This window comes from Ceratotherium simum, chromosome 16, assembly GCF_057802395.1.
Source record: "Ceratotherium simum simum isolate JZ-2026a chromosome 16, ASM5780239v1, whole genome shotgun sequence".
In the NCBI taxonomy this organism is placed as follows: domain Eukaryota; kingdom Metazoa; phylum Chordata; class Mammalia; order Perissodactyla; family Rhinocerotidae; genus Ceratotherium; species Ceratotherium simum.
Window position 1 is genome coordinate 11126794 of NC_141915.1, and position 22726 is coordinate 11149519.

Consider the following 22726-nt stretch of genomic DNA (forward strand, 5'->3'; position numbering starts at 1 on the left):
CATTCCCGGCTTCGTGGGGGGAAGGTTGGGAAATGGGTTTTCAGTTACTTTCAACGACAGCTACGTAGCCTGCGTAGCTCACAAGTTGATTCCAAAGCGATTACGCTGACGGCGTGAGGGGGGGCGGTCAGTAGGTGGTGCTACGCTAGCGGCGTTAGGGCTACTGAGCTAGTGGCGTAACATAGCAGGCGGGGCGACCCTTGATGGGCGGGGGCGGGGTTGGTGAATAGGGAAGTGGCGCAAGTCTCGAGATCGCTCCGCTGAATCCGCCCGCGCGTCGCCGCCGCCGCCGCCGCCCCCCGTCCTGGCCCCCCCCCCCCGGGTTCCCTCAGGCCAGCCCGGTCCAGCCCGGTTCCCGGGAGGATGAAGTTCGTGTATAAAGAGGAGCATCCGTTCGAGAAGCGCCGCTCTGAGGGCGAGAAGATCCGAAAGAAATACCCGGACCGGGTCCCGGTGAGGACAGTAGCCAGGGCCGAGGGCGCGGGGCGCGGGCGCTGGCGCTGACGCCACAGCCTGGGCTTGGGTCGGCGACGGGCAGCGCGGGCATCGGGCTGCCGGCTGTGGCGGGGTTGGGAACGAGCCCGAAACTGCTGTCTCTGGGACCGGAGGTGAAAGGAGTCGGGTAGCGGTAGAGCTAGAGGCGAGGGGATGTAGGTGGAGGGAGAGATCTTAGGATTTGTGTGGGAGGCTGTAGGGAGTTTGACAGCCTGAGCTTCACACGGTCGTTCCCCCCAGCTAGCTAGATTTTTGAGATTGAAGCTCTAGTCAGCCCAGACTAGTCATCCCCATCTGATTAAGATAGTTGTTTACTATGACGCCCTCTTCAGGGATCCTGGATATTTAGGTGAGTTCCAGTCAATGGGGTGAGGATCTCTACTCAGGGCTGCACCGCGTGTTCAGAGACAAAGAAAAATGAGTCGGGGGTAGGTTTGGGTGTTGGGAATATTGTTGCTCGAGCTCTTGACAGGTGGAGCTGTGAGGCTGTATACCTGATGTCTCCTAATTTTCATCTTTGTCAGGTGATAGTAGAAAAGGCTCCCAAAGCTCGGATAGGGGACTTGGACAAAAAGAAATACCTGGTGCCTTCTGATCTCACAGGTGGGAACCTGACCCAATACTCAGGTTTGCTTCCTGTTGGGGGGGGTTGCAGTCTCTGTGGGAGGAAGCTCCACATATAGCAGCTGTTCTTTTGAGGGCATTTGTGATCTCTATGACTTTATCACACTTTGTATCTTTGGCAGTTGGTCAGTTCTACTTCTTGATCCGGAAGCGAATTCATCTCCGAGCTGAGGATGCCTTGTTTTTCTTTGTTAACAATGTCATTCCACCCACCAGTGCCACAATGGGTCAGCTATACCAGGTATGGTGACCGGGAAGTAGTGGAGGCTTTTGAGAGGAGTTAGAAGAGTTTGAGGGGAAGAACGTTTTAGGTCAGCAATTCTTGGATTAGCTGGTTTGTTTAGCTCTCAATTTTATCTTTGGCCTTAAAATTTGCGGATTGCCCTGGATTGGGGGTTTGGACAGGCCAGTGGGAGTAGAGAGAAGGGTGAGAATAGTGAGCTGGAGCAACTATTCTGATCCAGACTCTCCCCAGTCCCCTTCCCATTCCAAGGCAGCGGAGAACAGTCTGAGATCTTTTTGCCCAGGACTGCTGTTAGGGATACTACTGCTTGCCACTAGGGCCTGGAGCGAGGGAAGGAGTCAAGGCACTGGTTTTTGGGGTGTTTAGAGAGAATGGTTTTTGAAGAATGTGTCTGGGCAGTGGGTGGTTCAAGTAACTAAAGCCCAGATGCCTGAGCACCATAATTTTCTGCTTTTACCCCAGGAACACCATGAAGAAGACTTCTTTCTATACATTGCTTACAGTGATGAAAGTGTCTACGGTCTGTGAAGCTGCTGCCCCTGAGTTGGGGGGTCCCATTCTACAGAGAGAGAGGTGGCCCCCCTTCCTTGACCTACTCTTCCTCCTTCAGGCTCAAACACCACCTCCATTATTCAGGACCTGCCCTTCCTAATGTTTGAGGCTCTTCTCCAGCCCGTCTTAGCAGGAGGGTTAATGGGGGAGATGGCCACTACTACTTCTCCCTTCTCCTTTCTTCCCCTTTCTCTACCACCTTTGCCACTCTGCTTTAGACTTCTTGATTGTCAATCTCTGTCACATCCAGTGATTGTTTTGGTTTCTCTTCCCTTTCTAACTGCCCAAGGAGCTCAGAACCCCAACAATCCTTTCCTTTCACTACCTTCTTTTTTGTGGGTGGATGGAAGGGACTGAATTGTGGGGGAAGGTAGGAGGCACATCAATAAAGAGGAAACCACCAAGCTGAACTGGATTTTGCTTTGTGTTGCTCCCCTCCCCCTTTTGTTTTTTACTCCTCACTGGTGGGGAAAGAGGTTGGAGGGATAGTAATAGATTTTGGTTTATTTTGTTGATGTTAGGCTTTTCCTTGTGTATAAATAGGGTGCTTTTGTTGTGATGGATGGAATACTCGGAGTATTGTTTCGTGAAACTTCAGTTTTACATACGTGTGTAGTGGGTCCTGATAAAAAGTTTTTTACTGTGGGTTCCTGTGGAGAAAGTTTGAAAGTACCTGCTTTAGAGAAACACATCCAAGTTTGTTATAACCTTTGGGATTAAGGAAGAGATTTTCGTGTGTGGGAGTTGGTAAAAGGACTCTGTCCTCAGTTGCATGTCACTTGGCCAGACTTTGTGCCGGCGTGTGGGATCCAGTGGAGTGGAATCCGAGAGGGAGAAGACTGGGAGGAGGAAGCCATTATCACCAGGAGAACTACATCTCCCAGCAACCACTTCTCCGTCTGGCCGGAAGTGGAGCGGTCCCCCGTAGAAGAAAGAAGCCGTAGAATGAGGCAGTATGGTGGCCGAGAGTTTTAATCCCTTCTTCCCCTTCTTCTCTAGTCCCGCCCAGCCTACATTTCCCAGGAGCCTGCGCGTGTTCTTCCGCTCTACTCTGCTCCCAATCTCCCCGCCACTCCCCGGGGGAGGGGGAGCGATTTAATGCGCATGCGCCAATCCGTGGCTTGCTGGGAACTGAGGTTCCGGAGGCTTACGCGGTCCCTTTTCCGCCGCCCGCGGACGGACTACAAGCCCCTTGATGCATTGCGCGTCGGCGCCCGCGAAGGGAGGGGGGAGAGAAGAGGAGGGAGGGAGGAGGAGGAGGAGGAGGAGGGAGCAGGCGGCCGGCGGCGCGGGGGGAGGGGGCCCGGTCCGGGAGTGCGGGAGGCTGTGGTAGAGGGAGGTGGCGGCAGCGGCTAGCGGACTCGAGTGCCAACCGGGCCGAGGCAGACACCTCTGTGGAGCGAGGCAGTAGGAGCACCGAACACCAGAGGCGGCACCGGGATCCCCGGCTCTGGGGAGGGGGGTGCCGGACCGGGAGGAGGGGAGGGGGCGATGCTGGAAGCCATGGCGGAGCCCAGTCCCGAAGGTGAGCTTTCGACCAGCACGGAGCGCTGAGCCAGCGGGAGGCGGGCGAGGAATCAATTGGCAAACTTGGAGGTCGAGCCCAGGAGCCCGGCGAGGGAGCACGGGGAGGGGGGTCGGGGGCCTGTCCCTGGAGGTGGGAGAGCGATGAGTTGAGAGATCTTGGAGAAAGAGGAGTGGGAGACTGAGCTGGGGGTAGTTGGAGATCAGACTGTGTGTGTGTGTGTGCGGGGCGAGTGGGAGCTGGAAACCGGAGCTTCGGGGGTTAGGGGCCGAAAAGGCCTCCGGCAGGTTGGGGCCCTGGACCTGGGAGGTTGGGAGTATCGGGGGACGGGGAGTTGTTGAGGAGGGAGGATGTGGAAGAGGACTGAGTAGGAGCCCGGCAGTTCGCCGAGGTGGGGGAGTTTGTGGCGGTGGTGCCGGAGCTCCCGGGAGTTGCCGCCAGAGACAGCCCGGTGATTGTTAGAGAGGTGGGCAGATAGTTGTAAGGAGAAGAGGGGGTCTGGGTATTGTCTGCGGTAGAGGGACCTGTACCGGGGCTAGTTGTGGGGAGAGAGAGCCGGGAAGCAAGGAGAGCTGGGTAGTTGTAGGGGCGCTGGGGCGGGGTGGGGGGGTTAAGACTGGCGAGTTGCGGGGGTGTAGGTTTGGTCGGCGAGGTTAGAGCCTGGGAGTTGCGGAGGGTGAGGGGGCAGCAGCGGGGCTTGCTGTGGGGAGAGAGTAGCTGGTTGGGCGGGGGCGGGGGTTAGAGTTTAGGGGTCCGTGGCCTAGTGACTCGGTGGTGAGTACGGGGGCGGAGGGGGGGCGGCGGCCGGAGAGAGCTCGGAACAGGGCCCGGGGGCCCGGCGGGGAGCCCGAGGAGCTCGAGACGGGGAGGGGCCAAAGCCCCGGATGGGGGCGGAGGGACGGCGAAATTGTGGGGAGCGCGGTATGGGGGGGCAGGTGGGGCCGCGTCCGGGTTAGAGCTCTCTGGTCTGTCCCGGACGCGAAGTGGCGTTGGCTGTGTGTGCCTGTGTGTGTTTAGGTGGGGTGAGGGGCGCGCCGGGCCTCGTGCTCCGGTAGAAGGGGCCGGAGGGCGGGGAGCGGTTCAGCGTGGTCATCCTGGACCCTGAGGGCTGGCGGGCGGCGTGTGCGGTCTCGGAGGACCCGGGGCAGTAGAGCGCGGCCGGGTAGGAACTCCAGGCTCTGGGCGCGTGTGAAGGACAGGGGCAGGCGGCAGCCCTGGCTCGGTCCGGGGAGCGGTATGGCGGGGTGGGGCGCTAAGAGATCCGAGTCGACTGGAGTCTAGAGAAACCGTGAGTTGTGGGGGGGGCGGGGCGCCAGGCCTCCGGTGGGGGGAAGGGGAGCGCTATAGCGAGGCCTGGGAGGGCGCCGCGCCCAGGCTCCGCCCCTCGCGGGGCGGAAGGGGGAGCAGGGGCGGGTCCAGCGCAGCTGGGGGCCTGCTGGCCTGGCTGAGGTACCTGGGAGAGAAGGGGGATCACTTGGGACCTTCAAGGTTTAGAGGTGGGGTTTTACACCGACTCTTGCCTAGTGCCTTGACTCAGCTTTTATTGCTTTCACAGATCCACCTCCGACCCTTAAGCCAGAGACTCAGGTGAGGTTTCCCTTACCTTTGCAGCCTAGTATTACTGCCAGACCCCCTCCCCCACCTTTGTCCGTCTCTCTTTCCCTTCTACCTTTTCCACATTCCTCACTCCAGGGACTGTGCCTTTGGGAATGCCCCTCTTACACTCCATGTGATACATGTTTCCTTCCTTTCAGCCACCAGAGAAACGTCGGAGAACAATTGAGGATTTCAATAAATTCTGCAGTTTTGTCTTGGCCTATGCTGGTTACATCCCCCCTAGCAAAGAGGTAGGGACAGGAGGACAAGTGATATGAAGTGGTGTCCTAGGACTGTAGAGGGGCTGTTGAGTAAATGGGACTGTATTACTTTAAAGGAGAAACCTACCAGGAATTATAAGACTAGGAAAATTGGAAACTCGGGTGGGAAAACTAGTGTCTGGGGTGGAGATGGGGTTCATAAAGCTAGGTGACTTGAGCGGCAGTGAATGGTCTTGGGGTACTGTTAATGGAAGTTGCTTTTGGATAAATTTTAGGAAGCTGAAAATGGCAACAAAGGAGGCTGTACAAGAACAGAGCTAAAGAAGTATGGTTCTGGTGTGGGAGATAAAATGTTGTGAAAGCACTGGGCACTGGGGAGATCGCTAGAATTTGAGGGCAGAGGTAACATGGAAATATTCAAGTGGAGATGTTGGTGGGAATTGGGATGAGTACAGTGAGATTTGGTGGTTTTGACAGGATATTTTGGGGTAGATCTAGTTCTTGGTTTCTAAGCTGGGTTTGTAGAGGGGCTGAGATGACACTGGGCTGCCTGCTGACCCTGGTCTCTTCCCCCTTTTAAGGAAAGTGACTGGCCAGCTTCCGGCTCCAGCTCTCCATTGCGAGGTGAGAGTGCAGCAGACAGTGATGGCTGGGACTCGGCCCCTTCAGATCTCCGAACCATCCAAACCTTTGTTAAGAAAGCAAAGTCATCCAAGAGAAGGGCGGCTCAAGCAGGTCCCACCCAGCCAGGACCCCCAAGGTCCACTTTCTCTCGCCTGCAGGCCCCTGACAGTGCCACCCTGCTTGAGAAGATGAAGCTCAAGGACTCTCTCTTTGATCTAGATGGGCCCAAAATGGCATCTCCACTGTCCCCCACATCCCTGACACATGCCTCCCGGCCCCCTGCTGCTCTCACCCCAGTGCCCCTTTCCCAGGGGGACCTCTCCCAGCCTCCTCGAAAGAAGGACCGAAAGAACCGAAAATTGGGGCCAGGAGCAGGTGCTGGCTTTGGGGTGCTTCGGAGGCCTCGGCCAGCCCCTGGGGATGGGGAAAAGAGGTCTCGAATCAAGAAGAGCAAGAAGCGGAAGTTGAAAAAAGCAGAGCGGGGGGATAGACTCCCACCTCCTGGTCCTCCCCGGGCACCCCCTAGTGATACAGACTCTGAAGAGGAGGAGGAGGAGGAGGAAGAGGAAGAGGAGGAAGAGATGGCAGCAATGGTAGGGGGTGAAGCCCCAGCCCCTGTGCTGCCAACACCCCCTGAGGCTCCCAGGCCCCCTGCCACAGTGCACCCTGCAGGAGCCCCTGCCACTGACAGTGAAAGCAAGGAGGTGGGCAGCACTGAAACAAGCCAAGATGGAGATGCCAGCTCCAGTGAAGGCGAGATGCGGGTCATGGATGAGGACATCATGGTAGAATCAGGTGAGAAGTTTGGGATACCCAAGGGCAGCTGGGAGGCTGGGTTTAGGGGTGTTGTGGATCCAAGAGCTCAGGCAGAACACCAAACAAACCTTCTTTTCCCCAGGTGATGACTCATGGGATCTGATCACATGTTACTGCCGAAAGCCCTTTGCAGGGCGGCCCATGATTGAGTGCAGCCTGTGTGGGACGTGGATCCACCTCTCCTGTGCTAAGATTAAGAAGACCAATGTCCCTGACTTCTTTTACTGCCAGAAATGCAAAGAACTGCGGCCAGAGGCCAGGCGGTTAGGGGGGCCTCCCAAATCTGGAGAGCCCTGACATCGCCGGCTCTAGGCTGGAACTTCTAAATGACATGACTTGGGAACTGAGCCTCAGGGTCCTCAAGCCTATCCCCTGGAGCTTGGATATTGTCCCACTTCAAGGCAGGAATTCCTAAGGGAGGCTGGTTTGGAAATGAGTTTCTCACATTCCTCCCCTACCCTTCCCACCTTGTGGACTTGAACTTGGACCCCTTACATTTGGGGGTGGGAAGCTGCCTGGGTCCCTAGACACTTAATCTCTGTCCCTTGGGCCTGCCACCTCTCACTTTCTGGGCCAGGGTTGGAATTGGGATGGAATGGGACAGTTGTCTATAAAACTCTAGTGTAAATATAGCACTCCCGTCCCTCATCTTTTCTTCTGTCTCACTCCCCATTTCTTCTATACCGGTTGTATTTTTAATTTTGGACTTCCCCTTTTGGGCATGGCAGCTCAGAGGTGGAGTACCAACCAGAGCCTGGCCCGGCAGGAGGGAAAACAGAAGGGTGACGATTCTCTCACTCACCTCTTTTGTTTTTAATAATATTGGCCAGCTGTTTGTACAGACAGCCTGCGTGTTGTAAATAAAGCAGAGTGGGCTCTTTTGTGTTTATAGCCCTCACTGACGTCCTGCTTGGGAGGGAGGCTTTGGAAAAGCTGGCAGAAGACTGGCTGGAGGAGGGGCTGAAACTGACCCCCCTTTCAGGTCCGAGGTGAAAACGACTCTATGGCCTTAATTGGTTTTGCCCCACCTCACCCCTGTCTAGGATCCCCACAATCTCCACCCCCGCCCCCCACAAGCTCGCTCCAGCGGATCAGACTTGCTCGGAGCTCCCCGCCCGAGCTGGGTAAAGCAGGGTGGGAATCAGTTGCCTGCTCCCTGAGGGCAGAGACCAGCTTAGCCACGGGACTGGGAGGACGCGGGTGGGGACACATTTGGGGGCGGGGCCGGTGCGGGCTGGGAGACCGTTGCTGAAGGCAGTGATCACGTGGTGGGGGCGCTAGGAGGAGCCGAGTGGTCACGTGACCGGGAGAGGGTCACGTGGCGGAGGGCGTTACGAAGAGCGCGAGGTGGGTCGGCTTGGGTCACGTGACATGGGGAGAGGTGGGCGGGGCACAGGAGGGGCGCTCGCGGCGTCTGCGGCGGTGGCGCGCGGCGGCGGCTGAGTCCGAGGCTTTGGGTCGCACCCCTTGGCCGCCCTCTCCTACCCCCTCGATCGCCGCCTTCTCTCTTGCACCGCTCTTGCACGGGGTCGGTCCTGTACGCGCTCGCGCGTCGGTTTTCGGGTCTGCGCAGGCGCGGCGGCGGGAGCGATTAGCCCGCTTGGGTGGGCGGCGGAGCCCGGGAGCGCGCGGGCGAGACCATGGCGGGCAGCGGCGCGGGGGGCGGTGGTGTCGGGGAGACGAAGGTGATTTACCACCTGGATGAAGAGGAGACTCCCTACCTGGTGAAGATCCCTGTCCCCGCCGAGCGCATCACTCTCGGCGATTTCAAGAGCGTCTTGCAGCGGCCCGCGGGCGCTAAGTACTTTTTCAAGTCTATGGATCAGGATTTCGGGTGAGCCCGAGGCCTAGACTGGGACCGCTGGGGACTGTGCTGGAGTGGATTGGTCAATATTGGGGGGCATAGGTCCATTCTGGGCCATGCTGGGGATTTGTGGGCTATAGTGGAGTAGATTGTGCTATGCTGGGGTAGATTGGGTATCACAGGATGGACAAGGTTATGCTTGGACAGATTGAGGCGCACGGAGCTGTAGGAGGACATACTGGGCTATACTAAACCAGATTAGAGAAGATTAGGCTATACTGGAATAGAGTGGGGCTCACTGGTTTATTTTGGGATGTTCTGGACTGTGCTGAGGTGGATTCATCTATCTTTTGGTAGTTCAGTGCATTCTGAGCAGTCCTTTAGCACACAGGCTATGTAGGGATATTGTGGAATCTCCTGATGTAGATAGGGCTGTACTGGGGCAACTTAGGGCGCTCTTGCCTATGCTACGGCAGGCAGGATTGTTTTGGGACACTCTAGTCTGTAATAATGCAGAGTGTGCTGTATTGGGATGTTCTAGGCTGCCCTGGAGTAGATTAGGCTATCTTGGAGAAACTTGGGCCATTCTGGTCTCTACTGGGTTGTATTGGTTGATCTTAGTTTTTGTGGGGGCCTAGTTTTTATTGGGACACTCAGTAGAGGAGCAGACAGTCTGTTGGGGTGTCTGCTGGTACAGACAGCTGTATTGGGATATTCTAGTCTGTATTGGTGCAGACAGCTGCATGTGGAGACATTCTATGATGTGCTAGACTAGATTGGGCTTTCCTGGGGTAATTTGGGACATTCTGGGCTAGCCTGGGACTTTAAGTAATGCAGAGTAAGCTCTTTTGTGTTTATAGCCTTTGAGACTGAGCGGTCTCTGTCCTCAAGCTCAGCTTTGAAGGCAGGCTGGATTAGGCTGGGATTGCCTGGGTTCTAGGAGGGCTGAACAGACTGGGCTCTCCCTAGAAAGGTTGTTGGACGTTGGGGAAAGTGGTACTGTGTTGGGAGTTACCTTGGATTTAAATCAAGGTTCTTCTGTTTGTCAGCATTTTAATTTGGCATAATTTATTTAATTTTTTTGCTTTGATCTCATCTGTGAAATGGAGCTCATCAAAGTAAAATGCCTACCACAGGTACCTGGCAAATGATAATTGTCATTATTAGTACTGAGTCTGACTAGTCTATAAGCCAGGTTTGTATCTCTGTGGTGATACAGAATAGAACAACTTGGCAGGCTGGACTATGATGAGACTGGATTATGTTGTGAAGAATACTACATTATGCTGAGGCAGATTAGTAGTGCCTGGGCTGTGTCGTCGCTTTGATAGCAAATGGGATTAAGTTGGCATGTATCCAGGCTCCTAGAACCATATTAGGCTAAAGGGTTAATCAGACAGTATGTTCTAATTCAGGAGTGAGGATGTATGAGAGTGTGTGTTCAGGGCAGAGATTTTCATAGTTTATATATTGAGTCCTTTAGTCAACAAATATTTGTTAATGCTTACCAAGTGTCAGGTACTTTGCTGTGAGGCTGGGATGCAGTGTTGAACAGAATAGGCATTAATGATTAATGATTTCCGGTGGTAGTTGAGAAGAAGGGGCAAGTCCAGTCCATCGCAAGGAACCCATGGGGCAAATGGTCCCCAGGGCTGGGCTTTTGGGTCTGTCAGGTGGAGCCGATTGCTTAGTGCAGAGTTTTGTGCCAGGTGAGGCACAGGGGAGTGGGAAGCCCGGCTTCCCCTCTCCTTGAGAGCTCTCGGCCTAGTGAAGAAGTACCATTCTTTGGTCTAATGGATATTTTTATCTAGGCAAAGACAGCACATTTGGACTGCCCTCTGGAAGTGAGTTAGAGAAAACTAAGGAAAGCATAAGAGTGGGGACTTACATGACGACCAAAGCCTTTTTTGGGAAGGTGTGTGAGGAACAGGTTAGAGGTTGAGGGGAGGCTGCCTGCAAGGCTCCTAAGGTCAGATAGATATTTTGGGCAGCTGGGGTAACCTCATGGGATGGCCTTTGAAATTGGACTGAGAGGTTTGGATCAGACTCAAGGAAATCTTTGGAGCAGCCTTGAGCCCCTGAGGAGGAGCTGGGGAGAGAAGGAGAAATAAGGAAAGGGAATCGTTTGGAGATTTCTTAGGTCTAAGAGTGACGTGTTTCAGTGTAACAGAAGAGGACTTGGACAGGGTGAGAGAAAATCCACATCCTTGAGCTGGATGAGGATTGGGAGAAACTTGAATGGAGATGGGAGTCGGGGGAGCTAGTCCAGTCTCATGGATTTTTATCCCTTCTCTCGGCAGGGTGGTGAAGGAAGAAATTTCAGATGACAATGCCCGCCTTCCCTGCTTCAACGGACGGGTGGTGTCCTGGGTAAGGGGCTCTGGCCCTGAGGCCCTAGTCCCTCCTGTGTTGCTAAGCTCCTCCACGCCTCAGTCTGTTCTGTAGCACTCCTCCTGCTCAGTTGTTGGAGGTCCTGGCTCTTTGCTTTCCTACCTGTCTGGAGAGCCAGCTGGAGCCTCTCAGCCTTCTCCTTATGAGGTCTCTTCTGCTTCCTACAGCTTTTTTGTGCTTTTCTCCACCCTCTGTCAGACCCTGTCCCTTTTTCTAGTCCTTTCCGTTACTCCCATCTCATATACCTTACTTCCCAATTGAGCCTTTTTTTTAATCACTTGCACTCTTCTAGCTAGTGTCATCAGATAACCCCCAACCCGAGATGGCTCCCCCAGCCCATGAGCCTCGGACAGAACTGGCGCCTCCACCCCCACCATTACCCACTTTGCCACCGGAGAGGACCAGTGGCATAGGGGACTCCAGGCCTCCATCCTTCCAGTGAGTACTTGGATTCTTGAGTCCAGGGGAGGGAGATGAGGAGGGAACCCAAGCCCCCTGGGAGGGGAAGCTGAGGATTTGGAGCCCTGTCCCACTGATGTGGTTTGGAAACTGTCTCTGCCCGTCTAGCCCTAATGTGTCCAGCAGCCGGGAAAATTTGGAGCCCGAGACAGAAACAGAGTCAGTAGTGTCTCTGAGGCGGGAACGGCCTCGCAGGAGAGACAGCAGTGAGCATGGCGGTGAGGGGGGCCAGGCCCTGAGGCTGGGGAGAGTGGGAGCTGGGAAGGGGTTGGGTCAGACCCAAGCCTTGATGAGGGTAAGGAACATGAGGCCTGGTTCCTGAGGTTCCTGTTCATACTTAGCTGGGGGCCACAGGCCCAGTGGCCCCTCGAGACTGGAGCGCCACCTGGCTGGGTATGAGAGCTCCTCAACCCTCATGACCAGCGAGCTGGAGAGCACCAGCCTGGGGGACTCGGATGAGGACGACACCATGAGCAGGTATGGCTCCACACATCTTTCCCCCTCTTTTCCCTCCCTGCAGCCAATCCTCCCCTCCTTCTCTTGGCCCCATGACCACCTCTGCCTGCGAGTGCTCCCCTTCCCAACCTTCTGACAGGTTCAGCAGCTCCACGGAGCAGAGCAGTGCCTCCCGCCTCCTCAAGCGCCACCGGCGGCGGAGGAAACAGCGGCCACCCCGCCTGGAGAGGGTGAGGGAGTTCTCATGGGACAATGGGCCTTGGAGAAGGTGGGGCCATGGGCCTTGGTTTGAGGAGTACAAGGGCACAGACTGTGAGAATCCCAGGGCTTATCCCCAGGCTGTTGAAGGCAGTCCAGCTCCTTCCCATTTTCCCACCACAGACCTCATCCTTCAGCAGCGTCACCGATTCCACCATGTCTCTCAACATCATCACAGTCACACTCAACATGGGTATGGAGGGAGCCTGGGGCTGGGGAGGACTTGATCTCCAGCACTCCTGGGGGGTCATGTGGTGGGGGCTTCCCTTGTCACACGTACTCCCTCCACAGAGAAGTACAACTTCCTGGGCATCTCCATTGTGGGCCAAAGCAATGAGCGGGGAGACGGTGGCATCTACATCGGCTCCATCATGAAGGGTGGGGCCGTGGCGGCTGATGGGCGCATCGAGCCGGGGGACATGCTTTTGCAGGTGTGCTGGGGCGGGGCCACCAGCGCCAACTCGGGCAGGGTCTCTCAGCCTCTCCCACCCTGCCTCTGACCCACTTCCCCTTGCTTCCAGGTGAATGACATGAACTTTGAGAACATGAGCAATGATGATGCGGTACGGGTGCTGAGGGACATTGTGCACAAGCCGGGGTGAGCTTCTGAGCTGGTCCCGGGTCCTCTGTCCTCTTGTCTTTGCCTTTTCGCCTTTTATTTTATGATTTTAAAAAGTGGTGAAATGGGGGCTGGCCCGGTGGCCTAGTGGTTAAGTTTGGCACGCTCCGCTTCAGCAGCCTCGGTTCTTGGGGTCCGTTCCCAGGTGCAGACCTACATCACTCGTCAGTGGCCATGTTGTGGTGGCGGCCCACGTACAAAATAGAGGAAGATTGGCAACAGGTGTTAGCTCAGGGTGAATCTTCCTGAGCACAAAAAAAAAAAAAAATAGTGGAAGGTAACACGCATCTAAAAAGTACATAAAACAAAAATGCGTAATGTAGTGAATAATTTTAGAGTGAAAGAGTACCCGTGTCACCACTACCTAGATCATGAAATAAAAGATTGCTGATACCCCGGAAGTGTTGTCGTTGCCCCCCACCCCCACCCCACCACTGCCCTGCTGTGTCCCTTCCTGCTCTCACTCTCCTTGCTACCCCTAGAGGTAATAATCGCTCTCCTGACTTGTTTGGTCATCACCTTGGCAAAGAAAATCTGCACTACACTTGGTAGTTTTACCGCCCATGCTTGTATCCTTGAACAACACAGTTTAGTTTTACCTGTTTTTGGACTTTCTCTGAGTGGAACTGTATGGGCTGTACTCTTGTCTCGCACAGCAGTATGCTTTTAAGAGTTATCCGTGTTGGTGAGTCACCCACATTGTGGAGCCTTCCACTCTCACTTTCTCTGGCCCAGCCTTGTCTTTGCTCTTTTCTTCTTTCCTCTCTCTGTCCCTCAACCCATTCTTATTCCAGGCCTCTGCCCTCCCAAGGCCTCTCTCCCCAGCCCTGCTTGACCGGCCTCCTCTTCCCCACAGCCCCATCGTGCTGACTGTGGCCAAGTGCTGGGATCCCTCTCCCCAGGCCTATTTCACCCTCCCCCGAAGTGAGTGATGCTCAGGAGGGCCTGCAGCTGAGGACGGGAGAGCTGGGAGCTGGGACTGGGCCTCTGCGGAATGAGTGGAGGAGGGTCAAGGTGGAGGCGAGATGGGGTCTGAGTCAGGGAGGGACAGGGCTGGCCCTTTGGGACTGGGAAGTGATCATCTTGGTGGCCTTCTTTGTCCCAGATGAGCCCATCCAGCCAATTGACCCTGCTGCCTGGGTCTCACACTCCGCTGCACTGACTGGTACCTTCCCAGCCTATCCAGGTTCCTCATCCATGAGCACCATTACATCTGGGTCCTCTCTGCCTGATGGTGAGCCCCCAGGCCCACCTCATCCCACTCTTCCTGGAACTCCTCCCAACAATGGTGTGACCCCGCCACTCCTTGGGAGTGGCCCTACCCCTGATTCCCCATTGTCTTGTCTGTCAGGCTGTGAAGGCCGGGGTCTCTCCATCCATACAGACATGGCATCTGTGACCAAGGCCATGGCTGCTCCAGAGTCTGGGCTGGAAGTTCGGGACCGCATGTGGCTCAAGATCACGATCCCTAATGCCTTTCTGGGTACTGCTGGGCCCTGGGCAGGTGGCGTGGGAAGGAGGGGAGGAGGGGGAGGAGGCCGAAGCTGGGACTGGCCCAGGCAGGGGTGAGGCAGGAGCTGGGGAGGAGAACCTAAGACCTTTTTCTGCTCTGGGCAATCCCAGGCTCAGATGTGGTTGACTGGCTCTACCATCACGTGGAGGGCTTTCCTGAGCGGCGGGAGGCCCGCAAGTATGCCAGCGGGCTCCTCAAGGCAGGCCTTATCCGACACACCGTAAACAAGATCACCTTCTCTGAGCAGTGCTATTATGTCTTTGGAGACCTCAGTGGCGGCTGTGAGAGTTGTGAGTCCCCCTGTCCCGGCCCTGGGAGGGCATCTCTGGCTGCTGTGTCCTGCTTTTCCAAACCCACACCTAGCCCAGAAACCAGCCGGGGCCACCATGGATGGTTAAGCACTGTGTGTCCTGCACTAGGCCCTGCGCTGGCTGATGAGAGCTGACAGGTGGGGGCTGACATCCACCCATGTTCTGCTGGACAAGCCGTGCCCCGGGAGCAGGGCTGTGTCTGCTGGGGGGAGGGGCGCCTTTTCCTGGGATTCATAAAAACATATGGGACTTGTGGTGGTCCTGGCTGTGTTCCTGCCCTGATGGCAGTGGCAGGTGGGGAATTTCCTGTCAGAGGCTCTCATGATCCCCCGTTCTAAGCCCCGTCATGGATGGTTCTGGAGAAACGATCCCCAGTTCCTCTTCGTTCAATGTCTTGGGGTCCTGACCTCTCGAGGCAGCGAATCTTAGTCTCTTCTTTTACTTTCCAGACCTAGTTAACTTGTCTCTGAATGACAATGATGGCTCCAGTGGGGCTTCAGACCAGGACACCTTGGCTCCTCTGCCTGGGGCCACCCCCTGGCCCTTGCTGCCCACCTTCTCCTACCAGTACCCAGCCCCACACCCATACAGCCCCCAGCCGCCCCCTTACCATGAGCTCTCGTCCTACACCTATGGTGGAGGCAGTGCTAGCAGCCAGCACAGTGAGGGTAAGTCGCCACCAGATACCCATAACAGCCAGGGTCTGGGGAGGGGCAAGGGGAAACCAGGGAGGAGAGGCTGGAGCAGGGGCTGGGAAGGCCAAGGGACCCTGGGCTAGTGCTCAGTTGCCCCCATTCCCTCTCACCCCACAGGGAGCCGGAGCAGTGGGTCGACACGCAGCGATGGGGGGGCAGGGCGCACAGGGAGGTCTGAGGAGCGGGCCCCCGAGTCCAAGTCCGGCAGTGGCAGTGAGTCTGAGCCTTCTAGCCGGGGGGGCAGCCTTCGGCGGGGCGGGGAATCTGGTGGGAGTGGTGATGGGGGCCCTCCCCCATCCAGGGGCTCATCAGGGGGTGCTCCCAATCTCCGAGCCCACCCAGGGCTCCATCCCTATGGACCACCTCCTGGCATGACGCTCCCTTATAACCCCATGATGGTGGTCATGATGCCCCCACCCCCACCCCCTGTCCCTCCAGCAGTACAGCCCCCGGGGGCCCCTCCAGTCAGAGACCTGGGCTCGGTGCCCCCAGAGCTAACAGCCAGCCGCCAAAGCTTCCACATGGCCATGGGCAACCCCAGCGAGTTCTTCGTGGATGTTATGTAGAGCCCACAGGGGGTCGTGTTGGATCTTCACCCTTGGCCTGTCCTGTCAGGGCTTGGTGCTCCTATCCTGTGATTTGGTGTCGTCAGTCATACACTCATTACTCCTCTGGTGCCTGGCCTCAGCCTGTGCTGTGGGCTGCTGCCTGTTGTGAGGTTGTTGCCACTGTGACTCTTACCAGCAGTGCCTAGTTCCTCCCCCTTCCTTCAGGGGTGTACAAGGGACTTTTGGTTATTTTTAGCTTTATTGTTTTTTGTAAGCCTTTTTGGGGGTTAAAATAGACTTTATTACACTTTTTGGACTATTTTTTTAGTAGACATTTTCTCTTTTATATGAAGAATTCTCCATCTCCCAGGCCCCTTCTCACCCCAAAATGTGACCTCCTCCTCCATTCGCCCAGTTGGCTCGGGGCTCTGTCCTCACAGGGCGGGGGTGGTCAGTGGTACCTGGGAGGAAGAAGGGGTTGGCCACCCTAGACAGCAGTCAAAGGAGCTGGGGTATTTGGTATTTGGGGGCCATGTAGCTGCTTCTGTTACTCTATTTATTTTAGTCACTTGTATAAAACACCAAATAAAGCAATAGGGGCAAACTCCCCCCGCCTCTGGCTCCTTTCTTTGGGAGGGAGGCAGGCAGAGAGGGAAAGGACTGAGACACAGTAGCAAAGCATGACTTGTTAGAAACTTTATTTGCGAGGCAGTTAAGTGCTTCCTCCCAGGCACTGTCCTGGGACGAGGGCCCCTTCAAGGCAGAACCAGGGCCTGCAGGAAAGGGGCCTGGGCTTTGGCTTGAGAGAAGGCACATTCTGGGCCAGGCCCTGGCTGCGAGTGTTCAGAAGCCAAGAGGGTTGCTGGTGACCACGCCACCCCGTTCCACCAAGGCCTTGGAGATGCTTTTGAAGTTACGGAAAAGCTCCTGCTGCTGGGGATCTGACTGCAGAGCAGCCATGTTCTCCCGGATCCGAGCTGCAGCCTGGGGAGAGGGAAGGAGGAGTTCAGGCCTGTGCCTCGAGCCCCTCACCTGTACTTGGTAACTGCAAATCTCACCTCAATACACCAGCTGTCACAGAGCATTTTCTCATGCTGGGCTGTGGGGTGGCCCTCACTCAGGGATCTTGAGGCCCTGGTGGGAAGCAGGAGAAAACAAATCTGGGCTGTGACCCTGGCCCAGGACCCCCCTGCGGCTCAGGCCTCCCACACTGCCTCCTCACCTGGACAGAACCACCACCATGGCATAGAGGTCAATGGCACTGTCTGCCAGACGCTGCAGCAGAAACTGTTCGTCTGTCAGGTAGATGGGATGGGGTGGGGGGGCATTAGTTGGAGGGAGAGGAAAAGGAGGGGTGGGAATGGGGTAGAGCTCACTCACTGACAATCTCCTTCTTGTGTTTTATCAGCTTAGCCTCCACCACAGTGGCAAACTGCTCCAGAGCCTGCACTGCCTGAAGAGATGGGGAAGGCATTCAGGGCTCAGAGAGGGGCAGCCCCATCAGCCCTTGACGCAGGCTGTTAACTCCACCCTTGACTACTCACCAGCTCACCACTCCGATTCAAATCCTGGTGGATAACTCCACTGAGACTCAGGCCACTGCCCATCCCTGCGCGCCTTAGAGTGAGGAGGAGAGTGACTGGTTAGTTGTCACACACAACCCTGCCTGGCCCTGGCCTGGCCCAGCCCCTAAGCTTACCGCTTCAGCTGTTTGCCTGCCTCTCCTAGCAGGAGGCCGGCATTCCCAAAAGGATTCTTTAGAGCACTGCCAAGTCTAGAGAGTTCCTTTCCTTTGTCCTAGGGGGGAGGAGGGTCGAACAGTCAGGAAGGACTCGCTGTCCTCCCCACCACCTCCCCCCACTTCTCCTCCCTCTTACCATACAGCCCTGCAGAGCTACAAACAGCCGGAGAATGTCGTTCGTCCCCTCAAAGATCCGGAAGATGCGAAGATCTCGGAGCACACGCTCTACCCCAGGCTCCTACCACAGGGGAAGACAGATCACCAGCCCCTGCTGAGATGAGCCTGCCTACTCCTCCAGGCCCAGCAGTGGCTACCCCTGGCAGAGAACCATCCTGTACCTTCATGAAGCCCATGCCCCCCATGATTTGGATGCACTCATCTGTCACCTGCCAGGCTGCCTCCTAGGGACCAAGAACCACATGAGATTGGTTTTGGAGCCAGCTCCCGAACTGGCCTCTCCCTCCCTGTGGGCCTGGGACCTCACCGAGCCAAAGATTTTGCTGATGGCGGCCTCTATCTGGAAGTCCGTGGATCCCTGGTCCATGTTGGCACTCACCATGTAAGCCATGGACTAAGGTTGCATAGTTGACACGGGAAGGAAAACGGAAAAGGGCTGCATCAGACTCGATTAATTCCCCAAATCTCCAAGACTAGGTCTGCCCTAGCTCCCTGTGGCCCTTGCCTTCACCTTCTAACTCCACGTGTCAGGCACATCAAATTATTTGGTCCTGAGTCAGTTCATCCGGGGCTTCTAGGCATTTGATTTCTTGAAAGGGGTGAAGAGGTAAGGCTGAGGGTGGGGTAGAATAAACTTCAGGTACCTCTGGAAGCATCTCAGCAGAACAGCATGGCTCTGCAGAAGCTGAGCTGACTATGCCTCCCCGCATCCCCTAGGGCATTGGTGTAAAGCTGGAGACCCACTGCCCCAGGTGCTGCTGGGGGTTGTAGTCTGACCCGACTGGGAAGAAAGCACGGGGCTCTGGGGAGATCTGTGGGGCAGCCCTCACCTCAGTCACATATTGCAGCATAGCCATCCGGGCCAGCTTCTCCTGGATCATCCCAAAGTTGTGAATTTTCTCCCCAAACTGGGTACGATTAGCAGCATGATCAACCTGGAAGAGGGCACATATGTCCCACTCTGGTTCTCTAGTCTCCTCTCCCCAGGAAGGGGCTGGGCTGGGTTTGGAGGGATGGGATTTGGCCACAGCCAAGAGTTCAGTCCAGGCTGGATGGAAACCTAAGCTATCGGGTCTGGAGCTGCTGGTGGGGGAGGGGTCTCTGGTGGAGGGAGTGCCTGCAAGGGAACAGCGACACATGGGAAGGGAGCCAATGTGACTTATATTCAGAATAGCTAGGGACTCAGGCAGGGTACTCACCGCTTTAGCAATGATGCCCTTCATGGTGCCTGCAAGGGCCGCAGCCATGCCAAACCTTCCATTGTTGAGAATGTGCATGGCGACCTTGAAGCCGCCCCCCACCTCACCCAGCACATTTTCTGATGGCACCTGTACTCCATCAAAGTACACCTCTGCTGTGTTTGAGGCCTTGATGCCCATCTTCTTCTCAGGGGGCCCACTGTGACAGGACAGGGTGGAGAAGCAGAGGTGTGTTCAACAAGTTGCCGCTGGGGGAAACTGCCCCTTCATTCCTTATGAACCAGGGAGGAGCTAAAACTCCCAGCCTGTAAGAGGGTGCAGACAACAGTTCCTGCGCCCACAGGGCTGAGGAGGCCTTGCTCTATCCTGCCATCATGTGTTGGGCTCATTGGTTGCTGGAGCCAAAGCTTTAGATCAGTTCCATACATTAATATTAGTCCCAAAGGGAACACACTGTCCAGCTGTTCTGGCTTTTGCACAAATCCCCAGGGTGACCTGTAACGGCTGTCTGCCCTGGAGCTCAGTACTGCCCCTCTCCCTGGCTCGACCTTTCTACTTCCTCAAGCCCACTCACTGGGTGACACCTCCAAAGCTCCTCTCCACCACAAAAGCTGTTATCTTCTCCTTCACAGCCCCTGTGGCTGCATCTGTAACTGGTGTCTTGGCAAAGACTGTGAAGATGTCTGCTAGGCCCCCGTTACTGTGGAAAAATGAGGGGCAGTCAAGCACTGCCTGTGGAGAGCTGAGAGCAGTGGGGCCTGGAATTGGGCAGAGGTGGGGAGGAAGGGGATGGAAAGAAGATTGCCTGATCCAAATCTTGCTTCCATTGAGGGTATAATATTTTCCACAGGGGCTGGGCACAGCTGAGCTTCGGATGGAGGCTGCATCAGACCCACTGGAGGGCTCAGTTAGACAGAAAGCGGCTATAGTCTCTCCTGTTTGAGAGAGAGCTCCTTTACACTGGGTCCTGTTGGGCATCAAAGGCCCTTTGGTACCGCCCCGCCCACAGGCAATATTCAGTCTCTTCACATTTCCCCACCAGCACACTGTGATGCCTTCCCAGACTCTCCCCCAACCAACACGCCCAGCTACACGGTGATCTAAGGACCACCAGCCTAATTTCTCTCAAGCCCAGGACACCCCCAACCCCTGGGTCTCCTAGGGCTGCCTCACCAGATGCCAGTTTGGGGAGGTATTTTTCTTTCTGGGCCTTCGTGCCAAAGAGCAGGATGCCTTTGAAACCGATGCTCTGATGGGCGCCCAGAGTGATGCCCACGCCAAGGTCGTGCATGCCCACGATCTCCACCAAGCGGGCGTACTGGAGGGGAAGTGGGCATCTGAGGCCGTAGCTGGCTGCGTGGGTACCTGCCCTTAGAAAAGTGTGAGCAACAGGGCAGGGCCTGACCTGGGCATCCCCACAAAGTGAGTGGAGAGAGGAAATGGGACCATGGCAGAAAAGGACACTCGAGTCTGTCCCAGGGCTTAGTGGGAAGGCTTCCTACCCTATTGTCAGGCAGTCCCCACCTTAGAGATTCATTAGAACTTGGGAACCTGGGTGAGGTCCATGTCCCTAGGAGACTGCATGTAGTTTAGTGTTATGTTTGGAATGGGTGTGTACACATTGAGGAGAGTCACCATCCCACAGGCCTCCAGGGCAGTTGCTTGGCAGAGACCTTAGCCCCAGGGATGAGAAAGGAGCTGAATCTGCCAAGCCTGAGTAGACCTGGACACTGGGAAGTGACTGAGGGGGCTTCCTCACCTGGGTGTTGCAGAGGCCCACACCGCCCAGCTCACTGGGCACCTGTAGACCAAATGCCCCCAGCTCTTTGAGGCCCTGCATAGTGGTCTCCTCCACCCGCTCCAGCATGTCATTCTTGGCAGGATCATTCACATCCTAGGAAGGCACAGGATTCCACGTGGATCCAGGCTCCTTTTAAGCTCCTTAATCTCTCCCCCACCCCATCAGGGACCAAACTCTCTAGTCCCCAGCCCCAGTCATTCCTCACCTGGAAGAAACGGGACACAGGTCCCACCAGCTCTTTGAGAAACTGTGTCTGCTCCTCGTTGAGCACTGTGGGGGTTGGTGAATGAGTGGGTGGGGAAAACAGGTCAAGCGAGACTGTCAGGGGAAACCGCGTGTTGGACCCAGCTCTGACTACACCTTGCCTTACCAGAGGGGTATGGAAACACCTGGTCTGTGGTGAGCTGACCCTTGAACATCCCCACAGCAAAGGACTTAGATTCCTGCGCAGGGAGAAGGGGGGTTTCAGGGACCTGTCAGGTGGGTCCGCCCCTCCTTAGCTCCTCCCGGCCTCAGGGTCACATACCGCCTTGGCCTGTTTTCCCCTGGTCAAAGCCTCAGAGGAGAGGGAATCTGCCTTGTCCAGAGCAGCCTGGGGAAAGCGGCAGTTAGTGAGGTCAGGGAAGAGGCTTCGGAAGTGCCAAGGAGAGCCCAAGGGAAGAGCTGGGAGCCGGGGAGGGCGGATCCGGCCACCTTTCCCCTAGTTTCATCCCGGGGCACCCTGGCCTGCCCTTTCCCCTACTTTCGGCGCCAGGCCGGTCGGCAGGTGACTGGGACAAAGAAGGAGATCCCTGCCGGCGCCGGGGACTTAGGAGCCGGGGCGGACTCCCCCTCCCACGCCCCGCTCCCAAGGCCACCGTTACTTACCTGAGCGGCCCCACTGGCATAGTGTCGCCGGGCAGGGCCGGGCCGGGGCTGCCCCAGGAGCGCGCTGGGCCGCGAGCTGTGGGGAGTGGGGGCTCAGTTCTGGGCGGGTCCCCAGGCCTGCTGCCCCCCCGTCCCTCCTGTCATACACACACTTTCCGCCCCCCAACCTTAGCAGCTGCCGCCCCACGCTGGGGGCCATCCTCGCCGCCTGCATCTCCGAACCGCTCCGGTCGCCGCTGCCTTGAGCGCTGACCTAGAGCTCTCGCCCGGTCTGCCAGAGTCTGGGTCCCCCACCCCTGACTCATCCTCCACAATGCACCGGGAGGCGGGCGGGCGGGGCTTCCGGTCGCCGGGGCATGCTGGGAGCTGTAGTTCCGCATCGCTCCTTGCCACCCAGCCCCTGCATTCTGGTTGACCTAAGATGATCTCCATACGTCCCTTGTCTCCCCCAAACTCCTTCGTCCTGCCTGTCGGAACTAGAGTGCAGCCCTCAGAAGGGGTGATGAGATAGGCTGGGACTGAAGAGGGAGAAGCTTAGGCGACTGCAGCCAGAGGGATGGAGGGTAGACTGAAGGGAGGACTTCCCAGGTAGAGTTAGAAGGGAGAGGTGGGAAGAGAGCCGTGTAAGACAGATGCCAGAGGTAGAGGCATGGAAAGACGACTCTTTGGGGTCTTTCTTGAAATCTGTCTCCACCAATACAAAAGGAAGAGAACTGGTGGAGTGGGGGACTCAAGTTGGGATGTGAGTGTCCTAAGCATATTCTCCCAAGACCTCGGAGGTGTCACTAACTCTGGAAACACCTAAATTTTCACAGTGTTCACAGTAGGAACAACCCCCGGGGTTCACTGCTTCCCCCTTAGGGCCTCTGAGGCCTTCTTGAACATCTATCTTTCTCTGCCCTCTGTTCCTTCCTGAGACCACGCACTCAGGCAAGACCTCTGAGCACATGGATTCTTCCCAGGCCTGAGAGGAACTGTAGGAATTCTCATGTCCCTCCCTCTCCCACTGGGTCAAGAAGTCCTAGGCAATTTATACCCTTCTTTCTGCCATTCCTACTGGGGACAGGCACAGGAGGGGAGAGAGCTGGGCTAAGCTTCCTTTCTTTTTGTGCAGCAGGAGCCTCCTTGGTAGTGACCTCTTCCCTAGTCCCTCAGGAAAGTATAGCTAAGTCATGTCTGGCTTTGGGGAG

General features: G+C 56.3%; 4 protein-coding genes across 9 annotated transcripts; 3 read left to right on the forward strand and 1 right to left on the reverse strand.

The window, feature by feature from the left end:
* The first annotated feature begins 274 nt into the window (after positions 1–274).
* Positions 275–2325, forward strand: GABARAP (GABA type A receptor-associated protein). Of its 2 annotated transcripts, none has more exons than XM_087440525.1 (4): positions 275–453; positions 1020–1122; positions 1242–1360; positions 1826–2325. In XM_087440525.1, exons 1-4 carry the CDS (start codon positions 364–366, stop codon positions 1889–1891), a joined length of 378 nt encoding a protein of 125 aa, XP_087296651.1. In that variant the 5' UTR covers positions 275–363; the 3' UTR covers positions 1892–2325. The 2 variants fall into 2 exon arrangements, with proteins under 2 accessions (XP_087296651.1, XP_004433222.1); XM_004433165.3 differs by having other exon boundaries at positions 281–453; positions 1020–1098.
* A 78-nt stretch (positions 2326–2403) lies between these two features.
* PHF23 (PHD finger protein 23) lies at positions 2404–7584 on the forward strand. 2 transcript variants are annotated; one of them, XM_087440523.1, is made up of 5 exons: positions 2404–2873; positions 4996–5027; positions 5195–5287; positions 5839–6676; positions 6780–7584. In XM_087440523.1, exons 1-5 carry the CDS (start codon positions 2861–2863, stop codon positions 6992–6994), a joined length of 1191 nt encoding a protein of 396 aa, XP_087296649.1. In that variant the 5' UTR covers positions 2404–2860; the 3' UTR covers positions 6995–7584. The 2 variants fall into 2 exon arrangements, with proteins under 2 accessions (XP_087296649.1, XP_004433223.1); XM_004433166.3 differs by lacking the exon at positions 2404–2873 and adding an exon at positions 3223–3440.
* A 536-nt stretch (positions 7585–8120) lies between these two features.
* DVL2 (dishevelled segment polarity protein 2) lies at positions 8121–16358 on the forward strand. 2 transcript variants are annotated; one of them, XM_004433168.3, is made up of 15 exons: positions 8121–8531; positions 10802–10871; positions 11185–11330; positions 11460–11569; positions 11693–11828; positions 11947–12037; positions 12189–12258; positions 12357–12496; positions 12587–12663; positions 13541–13608; positions 13790–13918; positions 14036–14167; positions 14308–14487; positions 14958–15176; positions 15321–16358. In XM_004433168.3, the coding sequence occupies exons 1-15, from the start codon at positions 8338–8340 to the stop codon at positions 15767–15769; spliced, it is 2211 nt and encodes a 736-aa protein (XP_004433225.1). In that variant the 5' UTR covers positions 8121–8337; the 3' UTR covers positions 15770–16358. The 2 variants fall into 2 exon arrangements, with proteins under 2 accessions (XP_004433225.1, XP_014645085.1); XM_014789599.2 differs by having other exon boundaries at positions 11460–11557.
* A 74-nt stretch (positions 16359–16432) lies between these two features.
* Positions 16433–21853, reverse strand: ACADVL (acyl-CoA dehydrogenase very long chain). Of its 3 annotated transcripts, XM_087440542.1 has the most exons (20): positions 21704–21853; positions 21537–21612; positions 21196–21261; positions 21040–21112; positions 20875–20939; positions 20628–20762; positions 20042–20186; positions 19674–19803; positions 19443–19568; positions 18869–19067; positions 18500–18604; positions 17977–18063; positions 17831–17893; positions 17629–17730; positions 17451–17548; positions 17296–17368; positions 17132–17204; positions 16974–17046; positions 16810–16885; positions 16433–16735 (listed from the first exon to the last, which is right to left on the reverse strand). In XM_087440542.1, exons 1-20 carry the CDS (start codon positions 21748–21750, stop codon positions 16595–16597), a joined length of 1953 nt encoding a protein of 650 aa, XP_087296668.1. In that variant the 5' UTR covers positions 21751–21853; the 3' UTR covers positions 16433–16594. The 3 variants fall into 3 exon arrangements, 2 of the variants coding, with proteins under 2 accessions (XP_087296668.1, XP_087296669.1); XM_087440543.1 differs by lacking the exon at positions 17831–17893; XR_015554639.1 differs by lacking the exon at positions 16974–17046 and having other exon boundaries at positions 16587–16735.
* Between the last annotated feature and the right edge of the window lie 873 nt (positions 21854–22726).